General features: G+C 42.2%; 3 protein-coding genes and 1 pseudogene across 4 annotated transcripts in view; 3 read left to right on the top strand and 1 right to left on the bottom strand.

Annotated features, from left to right (window-relative positions):
* The window catches only part of LOC142189633 (uncharacterized), a 637,493-nt pseudogene that overhangs the window by 155,039 nt on the left and 463,334 nt on the right, over positions 1-19,120 (top strand).
* Positions 1-19,120, bottom strand: part of LOC142190250 (uncharacterized) — a 185,421-nt gene that overhangs the window by 51,646 nt on the left and 114,655 nt on the right. The window lies entirely within an intron of this gene.
* On the top strand, positions 693-6,109 carry LOC142188311 (uncharacterized). The gene is made up of 6 exons (XM_075261813.1): positions 693-718; positions 1,477-1,622; positions 2,278-2,751; positions 4,238-4,306; positions 5,781-5,818; positions 6,052-6,109. The coding sequence occupies exons 2-6, from the start codon at positions 1,545-1,547 to the stop codon at positions 6,107-6,109; spliced, it is 717 nt and encodes a 238-aa protein (XP_075117914.1). The 5' UTR covers positions 693-718; positions 1,477-1,544.
* Positions 4,296-17,804, top strand: LOC142190182 (uncharacterized). 2 transcript variants are annotated; one of them, XM_075262279.1, is made up of 2 exons: positions 4,296-4,358; positions 16,111-17,804. In XM_075262279.1, the coding sequence occupies exon 2, from the start codon at positions 16,119-16,121 to the stop codon at positions 17,445-17,447; it is 1,329 nt and encodes a 442-aa protein (XP_075118380.1). In that variant the 5' UTR covers positions 4,296-4,358; positions 16,111-16,118; the 3' UTR covers positions 17,448-17,804. The 2 variants fall into 2 exon arrangements, with proteins under 2 accessions (XP_075118380.1, XP_075118379.1); XM_075262278.1 differs by lacking the exon at positions 4,296-4,358 and adding an exon at positions 14,545-14,729.

Here is a 19,120-nt window from a genome sequence, read left to right as displayed (position 1 = left end):
TCCTGAGCAGGTAAAGCCTGCTGTGACCCTTTCTGTGCAGCGCTTCCAGGTGATCAGCCCAGTCCAGCTTGTTATTGAGGAGCACACCCAGATACTTATAGGTCTTGAACATCTAAATGCCTGTCTCCTGGATGTCCCCCGGATTCAGTGCACGTCTCAGTTTACTAAAGTCCACCACCATCTCCTTGGTCTTCCCAGCATTAACCTGAGGTGGTTCTTCTGGCACCAGTCCACAAAATCCCGGTTTAAGTCTCTGAATTCCCTGTCGTCTCCATCTGTGATGAGGCCTACTATAGCAGAGTCATCGGAGTACTTCTGTAAGTAACAGCTGGATGAGTTGTGAATAAAGTGTGATTCCCCTTGACAAAAACACTGCTCCCCTAATGACCCTTTTTATAACTGATGCCCCCTTTTTTTATAACGCCCCCTAACGACACCTTATATAAATGATTATGGTATTATGCCCCATAGTATCCCCTGAACACATATCATGCCCCTTAGTTCTAGACCCTCGTAGTGATCAGACATCACCTCATCCAGCAGAGTGACCTGAAACACCTGGTCATGTGACTCACTTGACTGTGACATCACCTCAGGTCCTTTAACCAACTTGCTGATGAAACTGTAATGATAGGACCTGATCATGTGACTTTATGACTCCTCCCACACATGTGACATCATCACAGGTCCTGTAGCCAGGGTTGCTGTACAGGAGGAGGTATATATAGGGTGGTCGCTCACAGCCCTGAAGGGGGGCATATTTATTGTTAACCCCTTTAGGACCAGACGATTCTGAGACATTTATCCAATCCCATAATAATTGGAAAGTCTTTTTTTTTTGTGGTTATTTTGTGGTTTCCAGTAATTCTAGTTCTTGTAGTTTCCTTTGTTCCCTTTTTGAGGTTTGTGCAACTTTTTGCTTTAACAGTTTATTTTGATTTTTGCCGCTACTTTCTGATTTTTGTTTTCGATGTGGATTTTATTTTTCGTTACTTTTATGATTTTCACCTTGTGGGATAAATGACGTGATCCATCTTATGACTCTTCACAGATTTGGAAGTGACAATGATACCTTAGCAGGTTTTAGGGGTTTATTTTGTTTGTTCCAAAAATAAAATATTATGGAAGAGAAATAATTATTTTTACTTAGCATTTTTACTAAAATGTATCCAAATACATTGGGGCAGATTAGGCAAATTGTGGAATTTTGTTGGGAAACTTCGGTCTCTTTTCTGCTAAAAATTTTGCAACTTATTCTTAGTGTTTTTCTTTTTTTTTATGGCTTCCATTCTGTAATAAAATAACATGATAGCCCCAGCCTTTGGGTCAGTACAATCGCAGTGATATCATATTTATTTAGTGTTTTTTTTCATATTTTAATAACTTTTCCAAAAAGTCTACATTTTGATGAAAAATAATTTCTTTGAATCACAAATTGTTTGATTTTGACACTGTTTAATCATCATTTTCATTCAGGTTCCTACAATATAGAATCCTCTCAGTATCTTCTATATAAGAGAATATTCCTGATTGATCCATCAAGGATGGAAAGAGACAGGAACAAGATGGCGGAAAGTCTATTAAATCTCACCCTAGAGATCATCTACCAGCTTACTGGAGAGGTGAGAGATTCTGATGATGTCATCATTACATCATTCTTATCTATAGTAATAACAGATGATACCGTGTTTCCTTGAAAGTAGCACCCCCCGAAATTAAGGCATGCCCAAAAATCATTGCAGCCGGCTGAACACTGTGCGATGTGCTCTGTGTGCACAGGAAAGCCAGCTGCTGCCTCTGCTGTGGTATCCACTGACCCTGCTGCTCTCCCAGCTCATCCCAGAGGCAGCAGCCGGCATACAGTAGAGGCAGCAGCCGGCTTTACTGTGCACAGCATCCAGCCGGCTGCAATGTCAGTGACGTGAGGCTCTCCAGCACAACCGCTGGAAGCCTCGCTAAGCCCCGCCCACCACTTCCGCTGCTGAGACGAACAGCAGCACCAGCACTACTATGAAGATGAGTAAGGTAAGTAGGATACCTCCCCCCCCCCTCCCCTACACTACGTACAACCGGCAGTCATGCTGGAGCTCCGCTAAGTAAGTGCCGACTGCTGGTTGTCATAAGACGTCCCCTGAAAATAAGACAGGTCCTATATTTAGGAAGACAATGTAATATAAGACACTGTCTTATTTTCGGAGAAACATGGTATGATTGGAGAGGTGATGTACTCTGGACATGTATGTAGTGATATTTATTAATGTGTCTCCCCATAATCAGGATTACACAGTAGTGAAGAAGACCTCTAGTGGGTGCTGTCAGACCCTTGTATTTGATGGATGGAGAGGAACCCTGAGCCCAATCCCGGGGCCTCCACCTCACCCCTTGAAACATGAGGAGATCAATGGAGAGAAGATCCTAGAACTCACCAACAAGATGCTGGAGCTGCTGACTGGAGAGGTGACACTGCTGGGAATGCTGGGACATTATACAGTAACTGGAGGGGTCGGGGTGATGACTGTATCATTGTGTTGTCAGGTTCCTATAAGGTGTCAGGATGTCGCTGTCTATTTCTCCATGGATGAGTGGGAGTATTTAGAAGGACACAAGGATCTGTACAAGGAGGTGATGATGGAGGACCACCAGCCCCTCACATCAGCAGGTAATAGACAGGACTATATACACATGGACTTCCATTATTTGTATGTACAGAATGAATTCAGTCCCTGCCTGTGTATCCTACAGGTAGATCCAGTGAGAGGACAACACTGGAGAGATGTCCCAGTCCTCTTCTTCCACAGGATGATCAGGTAGATGGAGATATTCCCTATGATGTGTAGATGGGCTGTGAAGTCCTTGTGGTCGGTCTTGGGTTACCCCCCAGGAATAGTCCATGTTACCCCTTTTATCTCTTTTTATTTTTGTGCAGGATGGTTTCCGCACAGCCAGGCCTGTGATAGGAATAAAACTATTAAGGCTGATCTATGACCAGCGTCAATAGTTATATAGGAAATCTCCCATAGACTTCAATACAAAAAAACATTTCAGGTTCAAGACCCCTGAGGCAAGGTCTAATAAAATAGTTAAAAAAAAAATAAAATAAAATTATATATATAAAATTCAATCACTCCCCTTTCTCTTAATCCTCCCAGTCTACAAAGTAAAAATATTTTTCCCAAACGGCAGGTGAAAAAAAATCAAAAGTCCTAAACATTTTTTTTTTTTTAATTTTTAGTCTCCCATAAAAATTTGAAAAAGTGATCAAAACATCAGAGATTTCCCAAAATGGTACAACTAAATGGTACACTTTGCCCCACAAAAAAAGATTCATTATGCATCCCTGCACACAGAGATATAAAAAGTTCCGGGTGACAATATGGCATTTGGATTTTTTTTATGGGGTTAAAACATTAAAAAAAAAAACAACTTTATACATTTGGTATCCCTGTATTCGTACAGACAGAAAGAACACAGATGACATGACATTTTGACTGCACAGAGAACGCTGTTAAAGCAAAGCCTGTAAGAAAGTGGCACAAATGCAGTATTTCTCCAATTCCACCCCATTCTGAATTTTTGTTGAGCTTCCCAGTACATTGTATGAACTATTAAATGGTACCATTACAAAGTACAGTTGATCCCACAAACACTAAGTGCTTATAAAGCACTGTGAATAAAGAAATAAAAAGTTACGGGGTTTGGAAGGTAAGTCAAAAACAAAAATCAAAAAATGCCCTTGAGAAGTGGTTCCTAATTTTTTTTTTTTTTTTAAAGGGATCCTATCAGACACAATTTTTTCTAGGCACCACATCGGAATAGCCTTAAAATGGCCGCATTCAATACTGTGCAAGCGGCCATTTGCTCGTGGCTTGTGGACATTCGCAGTCTGCTCTGCCCGAGGTGTAGAAGTTACAAGCCACCACCGGAAAAAGAGGCTGAAGAGGACAATGCAGACAAAGATGGAGGCGGCGCTGGAGAGAGCTCTTTCGCAGCATTGGGGATGCCCCTATTGCTGTTTGAGCGCTGGGGCCCGCCCCCAGTGCTGTGAGAGAGCTAATTTAAATACAGACAAAAACTGGGATTGTAGGTGAACGGTGGCGCGGTGAAGACGATGAAAGGTAGGTACCTAGAACGTGGTACCTAGAAAAAATTGTGTCTGACTGATAGGATCCCTTTAAGTCCTCTACATTTTCCACATTTTCTCTACCCTTCTGCTGACATTACAATATTTGTCTCACAGCTTTCCTATCACAGTAAAAATCTGAAGAATATTACGGTTATGACCAGAACATTAAAGGAAGATCCCTATGTGAGTGGTGATGAGGAGTGTGAGGAGGACATTCCTACAGGGAATTGCCCAGGTGAGGAATCACCACTATATAAAGCACAGAAAGGTCACTGATTTTTATATTTTTTTGGGTCTATGTTTCCCATTCAGCTAAAATATAATAATCCTATTAATATTATAAATTTGGATGTTTGTGTGTTTGGATGTTTGTTCCTCAATCATGCAAAACCCGCTCGACCGATTTGGCTGAAAGTTTCCACAAACATAGTTATTACACCCGATTGCGCAATAGGCTACTTTTTGTCACAATAGCGCACATACGTTTGTGCCAGGACCCCCACAAAACCCAAACTCACACCACCATCTCTGCAATCTCACACACTTTGGACCATAGCAAGCCACAAAATTCATATTGCCCTCTACAGCTTAGCCCCTAACCCCACACAATCTCATATACATATACTTTACCACTTTGCCCCTCACCTTAACGATACTCCAGGAGGCTCTCTTTAACGCTCCGGAGCAGCCATGTTTGCCGACCCCCACCGCTCTGACAATCCGCGACACCGCCCACCCATGTCAATACCCCCGGTCTAATAAATGCAAAAACAAAAAAAATGGGAAAAAAAATAAAATAAAAAATAAAAAGTATTAGCAGCTGAAATACAAATTAGCTTCAACACAAAAGTCTCACGTATTCTCTGAATTACAGCAAAAACAAGATACAAAGTTACATTTCATATCCAATCCCTTATACACAGTACGAAAACCTTACCCGCACCTGTATTTACCCACTTCTACAATCACCGCAGACGAAGTCGCGGGTACCAGCTAGTAAATTAATAAAACCTTGACGTACGCTTATAATATGGTGTAAAAATACAGCTGGGATAAGGCATGAAATATGTTTTAGTCATAAGTGAGTGATCTGAGATGAGGAGAACAGTTCATAACAAATTTTCGAAAAATTTTGGAAATTTTCGGAAATTTTTCGCTTTCACCACCAAAGCGGTGTCTCCTTCCAGTGATGGAGTATGAGGTTCAAATCTGACCAAGGATCTGCATGGAGATACATAGTTTAGATCGTGAGCCCTACTCTGTTACAGTGCTGTAAAGTGCCGCGAAATATCTTGACACTAAATGTCAAAAAATAATATTGCAAGGTTAGAGGTCTTCAATGACCAGGCAGAGGCCAGTACCGGGCTGTGGATCACTTGGACCTGGCCAGCCCAATCATTGGGGACTCCTTCAGCCTACATCAGCAGATCACTTACCAGGTTACTAATTTATCTCCCAGGACTTGTTCTTGCACATAGGATCGGTGCATCTTCTCTGTTCTCGGAACCTTCCCCTGGCCTATCTATACTTCGTTATGAGAGCCCTCTCCATATCATGCCTAATGGAGTGAGTGCCCCCTCTAAACCTCTAAGTGATATAAAGATGTAAAGTTAAGAATTCTACGTGTCTCTCGTCACTATTAACATTCACGTTTTAGCTTTTCTTCGACACTTCCTCAGTGACTTGGTTGATCAGGTTTGTGGAAGCATCCCTCAGCAAATTATATAAGTAAGCAAAATGACTAATAATAAGGATGTTCCCATAATTTTTAAAAGTTTAACTAAAGTTTCGGACAACTTTCGATTTTTTTTGGCAGTATTTCTGTCATTAATACATTTTATAATAGACTTTATTTGATTTTGGAAAATTTTGGCTCCTTGTTGTGAAATCCTACATATCCTTATTCTTTCCCTTGTTTCTCTATTAAGGGCTGTCCCCGGTATCGGCTATATCTCGAGCATTGTAAAACGTGAAACTAAAGACTAAAGAATACTAGTAAAACTAAAAAAATATGTGTGTTTGGGTCGAATATAAGACGAGATTCTCATCTTTCATATGATGGGTTAATGTTCTACCTGTATCATTTTCAGAGATATTATTAGTTGAAAACATCGTCGGGATTGGGATATCGGTAGCGGCATAGTAATATTCCGATCCTGACTGTGTTTTCAGCAAATGATATCTCTGGAACCAACACAGGTAGAACAATCTTAGTGCCATATGAAAGAATATAATCTCCGCTTTCATACAACACCAAAACCAAGTTTCTATATTTATAATTCCTGAGATATAACTGATTGACGTGACCCCACCCCCCCTCATTTCACATCATACGGCCTCGTACTCCATAACACAATGAGAAGTTGCAACAGCTCTCAATGCAGAAGCAAGGGGGTAATAAAGAATGTAGGATTTCACAGAAAGGAGACAAAAATTTCTTAATATAAAATATTACTAAATGTATTAATGACACAAATGCTGCCAGAAAAGTTGTCCGAAAGTTTGGTTATGCTTTAATTTATGGGTATTGATACAAATGAGTTGCTACAAATTTTCTATAATAATAAAAACTCTCCAGTTCGGCTGAATCACTATTATGCTCCGCGGTCTCTCTTTAGACTTCAGAGGTGTGGAAAAATGATAAACCCTGACACTCACCTTCCCCTTACCTCTTCTGAGCTCCATCTCCTTCCCCTTTAGTCGTGTTCTGGCCTCCTAGGTGACATCACAGCCCCGTCGGATCCATGTGGTCTGTGATTGGGTCTTAGTGGTCCATGGGGCACACCAATATCCGAGCAGCCATGTGTCCACTCAGGACCAATCACAAACTTCAGCAATCTCCTATATACTGTGTCATCATTGATGACCGCAATGGCACACCAATAGGCACGAGGCAGTTTAGGAGAGGTGAGGTACGTTGAGTATAAGTGTGTATTAATTTCCCCTTCTCTTATGGCCCTTCGCTTATTATACTTTGGGAGCTGAAGACTCCGCACAGTATAATAATAGCACTTCCGGTTTGGAGTGAAACTATTAGGTGATCCTTCGGAATATTTGAGGAACAAATTTTTCGAGGCCTACCTGTTTCTAATTATAATGTGTTGATATGGGGGAGATTTCATCAGTCCGCTGCGGGCACCGCTCATCTTTCTATGTTATATATCCCCAGTGATCAGTGATGGCTTTCTCTACTTCCCACTGCTCATTCTGCTCACTTCTTCCTGCTAAAGACTCCAACACTATCCCTCTCCCCTCTCCTGTGACCCTGACTAATCTCACTGTAAGGAGCCCCGGATATCTCAGTCTATTGGTTTCCTGGCTGACACGTCAGGGAACTATTGTCATGTACAGTATGTATTTAATAGGTTATTTTATGTAAAAATTCTAAAATCTGTTTTCTTCTTGTCAGATGATTGTAAAAAGAGCTCAGAGGGACATCTGATATCTACAGCTTATAAAGCAGAGGATCATGGTATCACACAAGATCTATATGAAGAACATGTCATTACCCCAGACATACCCTCAGCCCTTCACAGCAAAGATCTATCATCTGATCCTATTATACAGATCCAATCTTCTGATTCATCACAGGCTTTGAAGGAAAATCAAAGTCACAGAATGCATGTTGAAAATCAGAGAATTCACACAGGCACTAAACCATGTTCTGAATGTGGTAAATGTTTTACCCAGAATCATAAAACTCGCCCAGTGGTGAAAACATACTCATGCACAGAATGCGGGACATGTTTTACTTGTAAATCACATCTTGATAGACACTGGAGAATTCACACAGGAGAGAAGCCATATTCATGTCCAGAATGTGGGAAATGTTTTACCCGGAAATCAGATCTTAATAGACATCTGAGGACTCACACAGGAGAGAAGGTTTTTCCATGTTCAGATTGTGACAAATGTTTTACCCGGAAATCAGAACTTGCTAAACATTTGAGGACTCACACAGGACAGAAGCTATATTCATGCCCAGAATGTGACAAATGTTTTACACAGAAATCAAATCTTGATACACATCTGAGAATTCACACTGGAGAGAAACCGTTTTCGTGTTCAGAATGTGGCAAATGTTTTAACCAGAAACCAGCTCTTATCACACATCTACAAATCCACACAGGAGAGAAGCCATTTTCATGCACAGAGTGTGGGAAATGTTTTAGTCGGAAAGCATATCTTGTTGCACATCAAAGAGTTCACAGAGGAGAGAAGCCATATTCATGTTCATAATGGATTCAGATCTTGTTACACAGGTAGAAGCCATTTTCTTTCCTTTTCTTCTTGATAGTACAAGAATAAAATACATTCATTACACTGGACTCACACCTCCATTTTTGTGGCAGTTCCTGATACAGTTTATTGAGTAAACACCTGGTGTAATGTTGGCTGTCTGTACTACTACTTCTCTCCGCAAGTGCAGCTTACCAGGTTACCTTTGCAGTGCACTAGGGAAAGGTCACATTTCCTTTCTGCTACTTAGAGTCGGTGTTCACACCCGCAATGCTTCCGTAGTCTATCCTTGCCTGGCTGAGTGTTTAAGATCCAGATTCACTAGCCACATCCTGCCTTAGCAATAAGGTTCTAGCATACTAGACTTGCAGTAAGGTGTACCTGATATCTGAACTGGCCTATCCAATCTTTTATCTATTGGCTTGTTCCTGGCCATGTTCTTCATAGCTTCCAACTATCTCAGATCCTGCGGGACAGTCACGATTTTAGACTGCTGTTCTGCAGTCCCAGACGGCTTACCACTTGTCCCGCAATGCCGCTGAAGTGTTTTACCCTGATCGTCACTGTCTCCTATCCCAGTAAAAAGACTAAATACTGTACTCAGAATGACCTGTCTGACATCAGACAGCCACGTGACTGGTTAAGCATGTCTTTGCTTGCCAGAAGAAAAGTTGTATCGTGCAGTGCAAAAAGATGGAGAGATGTGGTGTGTAAGGTACTGGGGGTGGAGATGTGGGGTGCAGGGTGTACTGTATGAGGGGGAGATGTGGGGTGCAGGGTGGACTGTGTGTGGGGAGAGATGTGGGGTGCAGGGTGTAATGTGGGGGGGAGATGTGGGCTGTAGGCTGTGGACTATGGGAGGAGATGTGGGTTGTAGGGTGGACTGTGGGGGGAGATGTGGGCTCTAGGGTGGACTGTGGGGGGGAGATGTGGAGTGCATGAGTGTACTGTGGGCGGTAGAGATGTAAGGTGTTTGGGTGAACTGTGGGGGGAGAGATGTGGGGTGTACTGTGTGTGGGGGATGTGGGGTACAGGGTGTAGTGTTTATGGGGAGATGTGGAGTGCAGTGTGTATTGTGTGTTAGATGTGAGGTGTAGGGTATACTGTGTCTGGGGAAGTTGTGGGGTTCAGTGTGTACTGTGGGGGGAGAGATGTGGGATGCAAGGTTTACCCAACGAGAAATGGATGGGACTGGGTGGAGGTCATAAAAAAAGCACAGACAGCCCCTTTAATTGGTTGATTAAACTTCATTTTTAATGTTCTCCTTAATGTTCTGACTTTTTTGTGATTCTTCTCTGGTGAATACGACTTTTGGCTGGACACAGTACTCAGAGTGATCTGCAGGACGTCAGCTCTGTACATGGTCCATAGGCGAGAGGACTACATGGAGCAGCGGCATTCTAAACATTAGAGAACCAGGTGCTGAGCAAATATGTCTAAAGTGCCAACCTCAACACAGGTGCCGGAGATTGCTGACCCCTGTCCTCGTCTTTGCCCATCATATTTGGATATATGTCCATTTGCCTTGTCTGAACTATGTCTTAGCCTTTCTGCTATATTTGTCCTTCTAATCTGGATGATTGTCCTCCTGGCTCTACTACATACACATCACACACAGACAGCTCTGCTACATACACGTCACACACACAGCTCTGCTACATACACGTCACACACAGACGCCTCTGCTACATACACATCACACACAGACAGCTCTGCTACATACGTGTCACACACAGACGGCACTGCTACATACACGTCACACACAGATGGCTCTGCTACATAAACGTCACAGACAGCTCTACTATATACATGTCACGCATAGACAGCTCTGCAACATACATGTTACACGCAGATGGCTCCGCTACATACACGTCACACACAGAAGCCTCTGCTACATACACGTCACACACAGACGCCTCTGCTACATACACGTCACACACAGACGCCTCTGCTACATACACATCACAGACAGCTCTACTATATACACGTCACACACAGACAGCTCTAGAGACCTGTAACACCTGATCATGTGACTCCTAGACCCCTCCCACACATGTGACATCATCACAGGTCCTGTCACCACGGTTACTGTACAGGAGGAGGTATATATACAGTGGTCGCTCACAGTCCTCTTAGGATTCTAGTTGTGTCAGTACTTGGCTGGTTTAAAGGCTATTCCTTCCATGGCTGAGATGACAATATTTGTGTCTTTCTGTCTGAGGTCTCGGTAGTCGGCGGCGGTTGTTCTGGGCTGTCTCTACAGCTCTTATACAGGTAACTCTCTGATCCTGAAGATGCAGCCAATTTATTAAGATTCTGCTCTTTGTAGGTCTTCATATTGTCTCCATATCTGTTGCCCCGTCAGTGGAAACTAGAGGACGCTGTAGTTACAGCCGGTTACACCTGATAGGCCCAGAAATTATAGAGATTTTTTTCCAACTTAAGAACAGATCTATATATATAGTAGCATAGGTATTTCCCGTTCCTAAAAAAAAATTCAGCAAAATCTGCAATGAAAAAAGCATTGGGGGACTTTAAGTGGTTGTTCATGTATATTTTTAATGTTTATATAGGTCGGGTAAGTTGAAAAAAAAAATCATACCTGTCCCCAGTGCTCCGGTGTTCTCCCAATACGGTCCAGTCCACAAAGTGAAACTGCTCACCATCTGTGACGTGACGGGTTGCTTACGCTGAAGCTGCTGATGGGCCTCAGTGGTCACTTGTCTCAGCTAGAGACCCGTCATGTCACAGGAAGTGACATCTCATGCCCTTTTCTGAGGCCGCTGGGACTTCTATCACACGTCAACCGAGAAGACTGGACCACACTGGGAGGCTCTGGAGCATCGGTGAAAGGTGAGTATGATTTTTTTTTTCCCACTGCCGCCAGCCTATTTAAAGAATAAATTTAATATCTAGTGAAACACGGGCAGTGTGTGGGCTGTATTTTCTGGACTGTCTATGGCCATGTGGTAGTCAGATATGTAATGTAATGATGTCATGAACTTCTCGGCAGCCCCAAAACTACAATACTAAACTGACAGCTTTATGTCAACCTAATAAAGTAGTGCTCAGTCTGTAAGCCTCCCTGTACTGGCCGAGGGACCAACACCTCATGGCTAGCAACCAATTTCACCGGCATGGTAGAGGGTATATTTACTGCCCTCTACTTAATGGTCTTGTAGCATATCTTCAGCATTCCTGTTGGACTATACACAGGCTCACAGCTCCCTTTCAATAATACTCAGTGCCAGTTTGGCCCTCAAATTTGTGGCTATGTAGCACAGATTCCACACGCTCCCTCTAGACCTCCAGGTGAACTCTGGTCCCATCATACTTCCAGGTGATTTAGTAGCATCCCAACCAGTTAGCATACCTCCCAACTTTTGAACAACAGAAAGAGGGACAAAATGAGTGGCGTGCATGGGGGCCACATGGTGGTTCAGTGGTTAGCACTGCAGCCTTGCAGCGCTGGAGCCCTGGGTTTGAATCCTGCCGAGGGCAAAAGCCATCTGCCAGGAGTTTGTATGTTCTCCCCGTGTTTGCATGGATTTCCAGCCCATACTCCAAAAGACATACTGATAGGGAAAAATGTACATTGTGAGCTCTATGTGGGGCTCGCAATCTACATTAAAAAAATAAATAAAATTATGCGTGCCACTGCAAATTTAGCTCCGCCCATCCTATGTTGACTCCGCCCATCTTCATTCATTTTTTTCATGTCCCCCGACACAGTATAATCCCCCGTACATTATATGCCCCCATATTGTAATGTTCCCTTCCATCTGCCCCACAGTATTAAGTCCCTCTCCTGGTACCCCAGTTTAAACATGAAATTGGAGTAGATGGAGGGGGACATTAGCAATGGGGGTAGTTGGAGGGGGCAATAAATAAATGGCAGGTGAAGTGGGACATAAAACTGGGGGCAACTAGAGGCAGATAGGTCCCCCTCCAGCTACTCCCACAGTTTAATACTCTCCTCCAGTTGTCCCCAGTTTAATGTGCCCCAGTTTAAGTTCCCCTTTCATCTGCTCCATTTCATGTCCCCTCCTCCATCTCTACCCCCGGTTTCATATCCCCCCACCATTTCTTCCTCAGTTTCATATCCCCTTTCATCTACCCCCAGTTTCATGTCCCCCCTCCATCTCTGCCCCCATTATAATGACAAACAGAAACAGACAGACACACACAGAGACAGACTCTCTCTCTCCATCCTGCATCTCACCCCCCCCCTTCCCCCTCCCTTCTCAGTACCTTTCACAGATCTCTTCCTCTCTTCACTGCACGGGACACTGATACGCCCACCGAGTCACGTGACCGTGTGATGTCACACAAGGTCCTTAAACCATAGTCGACCGTTCCTCCGATCACCGCAGCCTCTTATCTGTTATAAGAGCAGGCGGTGATCGGAGGAATGATTGATCAGTAAATCATTAAAGGGACATGTAGGGAGCTGCGCGGGACAGGGGTTGGAAAGCGTGAGTGTCCTGTGGAAATCGGGACGGTTGTGAGGTATGCAGTTAGTACTAGTGTGCTTTTAATGTCAGGGGATTGTGGGAGATCTTTCTGTGACATTTGTGGTCCACGAGCTAACCATCACTTGCAGTCAACAAAGCTGCAGGGAAAGTCAGTGTTATCTTGTAAATTGTCAGATCATTATCTTTAATCTTTTTCTTACCTTTGAAAGTTTTCTTCCCACTTCTCAGTGGACACCGCTTCATATACATGTCCTGTACCAGCCTAGGCTTGTCTCCCCGGTGTAGGGCACTCGTTCTACATTACAGATTAGTGGAGGAGAAGAGACTGATACTGAGGAGGAATGTGCCATATATCTTCACATACTACAGCTTGAACTGGAAGTCCCCCTTATACTCCCTACTAATCCTATTTATTACATGGGATCTTGTGAGGTTTTTACATTGTCTCATCTTCTCTCCATTCAGGTTCCTACAATATAGAATCCTCTCAGTATCTTCTATTTAAGAGAATATTCCTGATTGTCCCATCAAGGATGGAAAGAGACAGGAGCAAGATGGCGGAAAGTCTATTAAATCTCACCCTAGAGATCATCTACCAGCTTACTGGAGAGGTGAGAGATTCTGATGATGTCATCATTACATCATTTTTATCTATAGTAATAACAGATGATATGACTGGAGAGGTGATGGACTCTGGACATGTATGTAGTGAGATTTATTAATGTGTCTCCCCATATCCAGGATTACACAGTAGTGAAGAAGACCTCTAGTGGGCGCTGTCAGACCCTTGTATTTGATGGATGGAGAGGAACCCTGAGCCCAATCCCGGGGTCTCCACCTCACCCCTTGAAACATGAGGAGATCAATGGACAGAAGATCCTAGAACTCACCAACAAGATGCTGGAGCTGCTGACTGGAGAGGTGACACTGCTGGGAATGTTGGGACATTATACAGTAACTGGAGGGGTCGGGGTGATGACTGTATCATTGTGTTGTCAGGTTCCTATAAGGTGTCAGGATGTCGCTGTCTATTTCTCCATGGAGGAGGGGGAGTATTTAGAAGGACACAAGGATCTGTACAAGGAGGTGATGATGGAGGACCACCAGCCCCTCATATCAGCAGGTAATAGACATGACTATATACACATGGACTTCCATTATTTGTATGTACAGAATGAATTCAGTCCCTGTCTGTGTTTCCTACAGGTAGATCCAGTAAGAGGACAACACCGGAGAGATGTCCCAGTCCTCTTCTTCCACACGATGATCAGGTAGATGGAGATATTCCCTATGATGTGCAGACGGGCTGTGAAGTCCTTGTGGTCAGTCTTGGGTTATCCAGCTGTATTAGATGTTTATACTTGTGTAATGAGAGGTGAAGATGGAGGATAAAGCTGACCATAGACATTACATGTTGTCTGGAACTTCTCACAAACTTCTGGCTATGGTAGACTGCGGGTTCGAATAAGGAACCATCAGGTTGAATTTGTCCTGAGACAAACAACCCCGGATGTATCTGGTAGAATCTGATCTCCTCCACCGACACAACCTGAAGCAGGTCTAGCCATGCCTAGTATACATGTGTATGAGGTTGTTGAGGTTGGCATTGAATGGTCATTGTAATATCTATGTCCAACTTCCAGGAGACCGTCAGCTTTGTAACTAAGAAATCTCCTACTCTCTGATCATCTAACTGATTCTTTTTTTTCTCATCGAGAACATTCCCTGTGATTTCTTCTCCTGTCTGGGGACCTTTATATTTGTTTCACAGATTTTCCACCAGGGTAAAGATCTGAACAGTGTCAATAATATGACTATAAAGATAAAGGAAGAGCCCTATGTGAGTGGTGATGAGGAGTGTGAGGAGGACATTCCTACAGGTAACCGTCCAGGTGAGGAGTCACCTCTATATAAGGCACAGTGAGATTTTACTCCTTTATGACTGGTATAATTTTGTGTAAAATTTTTAGGCAGTGTTTTCTGTCAGATTTTTTAGCAGTTTTTCCCCATTCAGCTAAAATAAATGGCTTATGAGGGGGAGGAGATTATGAGGGCATGAACTAGCATTTTTGTAGCTTCAGGGGTAAGGGAGGAGCGGATTCAATTAATGTTCTGGATTTGGAGGTGACAGGAGATGTTAAGGTCTTGGATGTGAGTTTGAAGGATAGTTTAGAATCAAAGGTCATACCAAGGCAACAGACACGTGATATTGGGGTAAGTAGGGGGGCTGTGTGAGTTGGGGCGAAGATTAGTTGAATTTGAGAAAGTGGGAGAAGGCTGGCTATAGCTTCTAGACACTCTTGGACTGTGGACAACATAGCGGTAATGTCTGGTACAGAGATATATATCTATATAGTGTCACCGGCACAGCAATGGTATTGAAAACCACAGGATTCTATTAGTTGGCCAAGGATAAGGGCGTAAGTAGAGAAAACGAGGGGTCCTAGGACACCTACAGAAAGAGTGTATGATGAGGAGGTGATGTGTGTGTGATGCTGAATGTGAGGTGAGGTATGAAGAGATCCAAGAGAGGACCAAGTCTGTGATACCAAGGGATAAGAAAGCTTGTAAGAGGTTGTGGTCAACTGTGCCAAAGGCAGAGGAATGGTCAAGGAGTAGGCTTTGCCAGTAGCAGATAGTAGGTCATTAGTGACTTTGGTTAAGGCAGTTTCTGTATAGTGATCAGAAGCCTTACTGTAGTGTGTCAAAGAGTTGGGTGGGATGTAGGAGGATAGTTCAAGGTGGCCGTGTTGTTCAAGTAGTTTTGAGTCAAACAGGAGCAGCGAGATGGTGATAGTTGACTGGAGAAGACGGATATTGAGAAGGGAGTTGAAGATATTAAATAACTGTATGGTATGGCATGTATGTGTGGTTGTGGGATACGGAAGATATGAGTGAGGTGAAGTAGACTTATTTTGCAAAGGTGAATGCATCCGTGAAGTTGAGAACTGCCTGCTTACAACTGATGAAGTCTTCCACAAAGTGGCTTTTCTTCGAGATTATCAAACAATAGTTCCAGAGATGAAAGATATGAAGTAGGAAGACAAAAAATATCTACCATCAAAAAAATATCATGGATGAATAGGACTGATCTCACAGAGACAGTAATGGAGCTACATCTGTAGATTGTCATCTCTTTTGACACTGCGGTCTTAGTTATGAACTTAATTTTGGAACAAGCCTTACAAATTGCATGGAAATTTTTCGATAGAAGTTTTAGAATTAAGATTATATTATGTAAAAATTAATATAATACGTTTTTGTTTTATTCAGATGACTGTATGAGGAGCTTAGAGGGACATCTGATATCTACAAATATTAAAGCAGAGGATCATGGTATCACTCAAGATCCATATGAAGAACATGTCATTACCCCAGATACATCCTCAGTCCTTTTGAAGAAGGAGCCGTATGAAGAGTACACCATTACCCCCGATGTACCACTGGCTCTTCAAAAGAATGAACCATATGAGGAGTACGCCATTACCCCCGATATACTCCTGGCTCTTCCAAAGAAGGAGCTGCATGAAGAGTATGCTATTACCCCAGATCTACTCTCGGCCCTTCAGAAAAAGGAGCAAATTGAAGGGTATGCCATTACCCCAAATATATCCTCAGCCTTTCAGGTCAATGATCTTTCACCTGATTCTACTACACATGTCCAATCTTCTGATTCATCACAGACTGTTAATGGAAATCAAAGTCACAGCAGTGGTGTTGTACATCAGAGAGTTCTCTCAGGGACAAAACCTTTCTCATGTTCAGAATGTGGCAAATACTTTACCTACAAATCAACTCTTTTAGATCATCAGAGAACTCACACAGGAGAGAAGCCATATTCATGCTCTGAATGTGGGAAATGCTTTACTTATTACACACATCTTGTTAGACACCAGAAAATTCACACAGGGCAGAAACCATTTTCATGCTCAGAATGTGGGAAATGTTTTACTTATAAATCATATCTGGATAGACACCGGAAAATTCACACAGGAGAGAAGCGATTTTCATGTTCAGAATGTGGGAAAAGTTTTACAGTGAAATCAAGTCTTGTTAAACATCAGATAAGTCATGGGGAGGGGAAGGTATTCTCATGTACAGAATGTGAGAAATATTTTATCTCCAACTCAGATCTTGTTAGGCATCAGAGAACTCACACAGGAGAGAAGCCATATTCATGCTCAGAATGTGGGAAATGTTTTAATAACAAATCATATCTGGTTTACCATCAAAAAATCCACTCCGGGGAGAAGCCATTCTCATGCTCAGAGTGTGGAAAGTGTTTTAGAAAAAATTCAGTCCTAATTTCACACCAGAGAATTCACACAGGAGAGAGGCCATTTGCTTGTTCGGAATGTGAAAAATGTTTTATCTGTAAAGCAGATCTTGTTAAACATCAGAGAATTCACACAGGGGAGAAGCCATATTCATGTGCATGTGGAAAGTCTTTTACCCAAAAATCAACACTAACTCAACATCAACTAACTCATATAGAACGTGGCACGTCCACTCCCACAGCAACCACCAATGTTCTACCTGTGAATCTGACCTTGTTAGACATCGGAGAACTCACACCAGGCAGTAGCCATTATGTTTTCTTATCTTCTTAACCACTTCAGTACCGGGCCAATTTGTGGTCCAGGACCAGACACATTTTCGGTTCATTTTGTATGTGCGGTTTAGGTTTAGGTTTTTCTCATACATCTCATTCAACTAATTTTGGTGTCTTTTTTCGGGGACACATAGGGTTTATTTATATGTTGTTTTTATTTTTGAATGTGCTTTAATTTTTTTTTATATTCGGGAACATATAAACAAAATAGGAGGGAAATTGTGTCTGGTTTTCACTTTTCTTTTTATTTAATAACACAAATTGCCACTGAAAAACTTTATAAAATAGTTTTTCCTCTCCATTACGGTAATTTTTATTTTGTATGGTGCCATCGGGGGTGGGGCTGTAACCTTTAATAATGGTGTTTTATTGTCGTATTATTTTATTTTTTTAATTATTTTATTAAATTTTTTAAAAAATCTTTATTAATTTTTTTTTTTTTTCAGATGGTGTCCCCATAAGGTCATAAGAGACCTTTGAGGACTTCTGATCACTTTTTTCTTTGTTACAGAGGCTTTCTCCTTCTACTGGGGCTGGTACATTTAGCCCCAGTTGCAGGGGGAATACAGCCTTTTGCACGCTGTGTACACAGTATACAGAGCTGATCTGGGTCCGATAGGACCCAGCAGCTCTTGCAAGACACACATCCCAGCGGATCATGTGACTGCCGGGTCAGAGGGCGGCCGCATGATGACGGCGCACATAGCTGTGTATACAGTTCTCATTGAGCGCTGTATACACAGCGATCGAGAAAGCAGGCATGGGAACAAAATTTCCCTGCCATCTCTATGGGACCTCCAGCTGAAGATACACCCGGCTCCCAGTTTCAGCAATGGTACGAGATTGTGCAATGGCTGTGTTCTAACAGGACGTACCGGCACGTCCTGTCAGAATAAAGCAACCACTTCCCGGACGTATATAGTCTATGGGCGGTCCGGAAGTGGTTAATCTTGTTTATTGACAATTAGTACAGGAATAAAATACATCCATACTGTGCACACACTGTTTGATATATTTGCATGATCTTTCTTTTCTTTTAAATCTTATTTTATTGAAATTTTTATATTTTACAACTCTTATAAACAATACAAGATAAGTTGAAAAATTCAAACAGATTAGTTACAGAAAATTACGTACAAAACCATGTAAGGTCAAGAAGGAATAATACCTTTTTTAATTATTTTCTTGTAAACTTAAGAAAACAATAAAGACAATATATAGTCTTGTTGTGTCCGTGTCTGCTTCATTACATTAACCCCTTAGTGACCAGCCTGTTTTGGACCTTAATGACCAAGCCACATTTTGGAAATTTGCCCTGTGTGACTTTATCAGTGAATAATTCTGTAACAGTATAGCGCATCCAAGCGATTCTGATATTGTTTTTTCGTGACATGTTGTACTTTACTGAGAAGGTACAATTAGACTGATATAACTTGCGTAAATTTATTAAAAAACTCGCAAATGCGGAAAATTTTTAAAATTTTTCAATGTTTTCCATTTTCAGCTGCGATATCTCACATATGCACAATAATACAGGGCAAAAAAGTTAGTAGTTATATATTTCTAAATATTCCTTTTGTGTTTCAAGCATATTTGAAATAATTTTAACATATTTGAGTAATTTAGACAATTTAGAAGTTTATCAAGTTTTATAAGCAAAATTTGGAAATT

The sequence above is a fragment of the Leptodactylus fuscus genome, chromosome 1, assembly GCF_031893055.1.
Source record: "Leptodactylus fuscus isolate aLepFus1 chromosome 1, aLepFus1.hap2, whole genome shotgun sequence".
NCBI classification, from domain to species: Eukaryota; Metazoa; Chordata; class Amphibia; order Anura; family Leptodactylidae; genus Leptodactylus; species Leptodactylus fuscus.
Note: the sequence above shows the minus strand (reverse complement) of the source record. Positions and strands in the feature narration are given on the sequence as shown.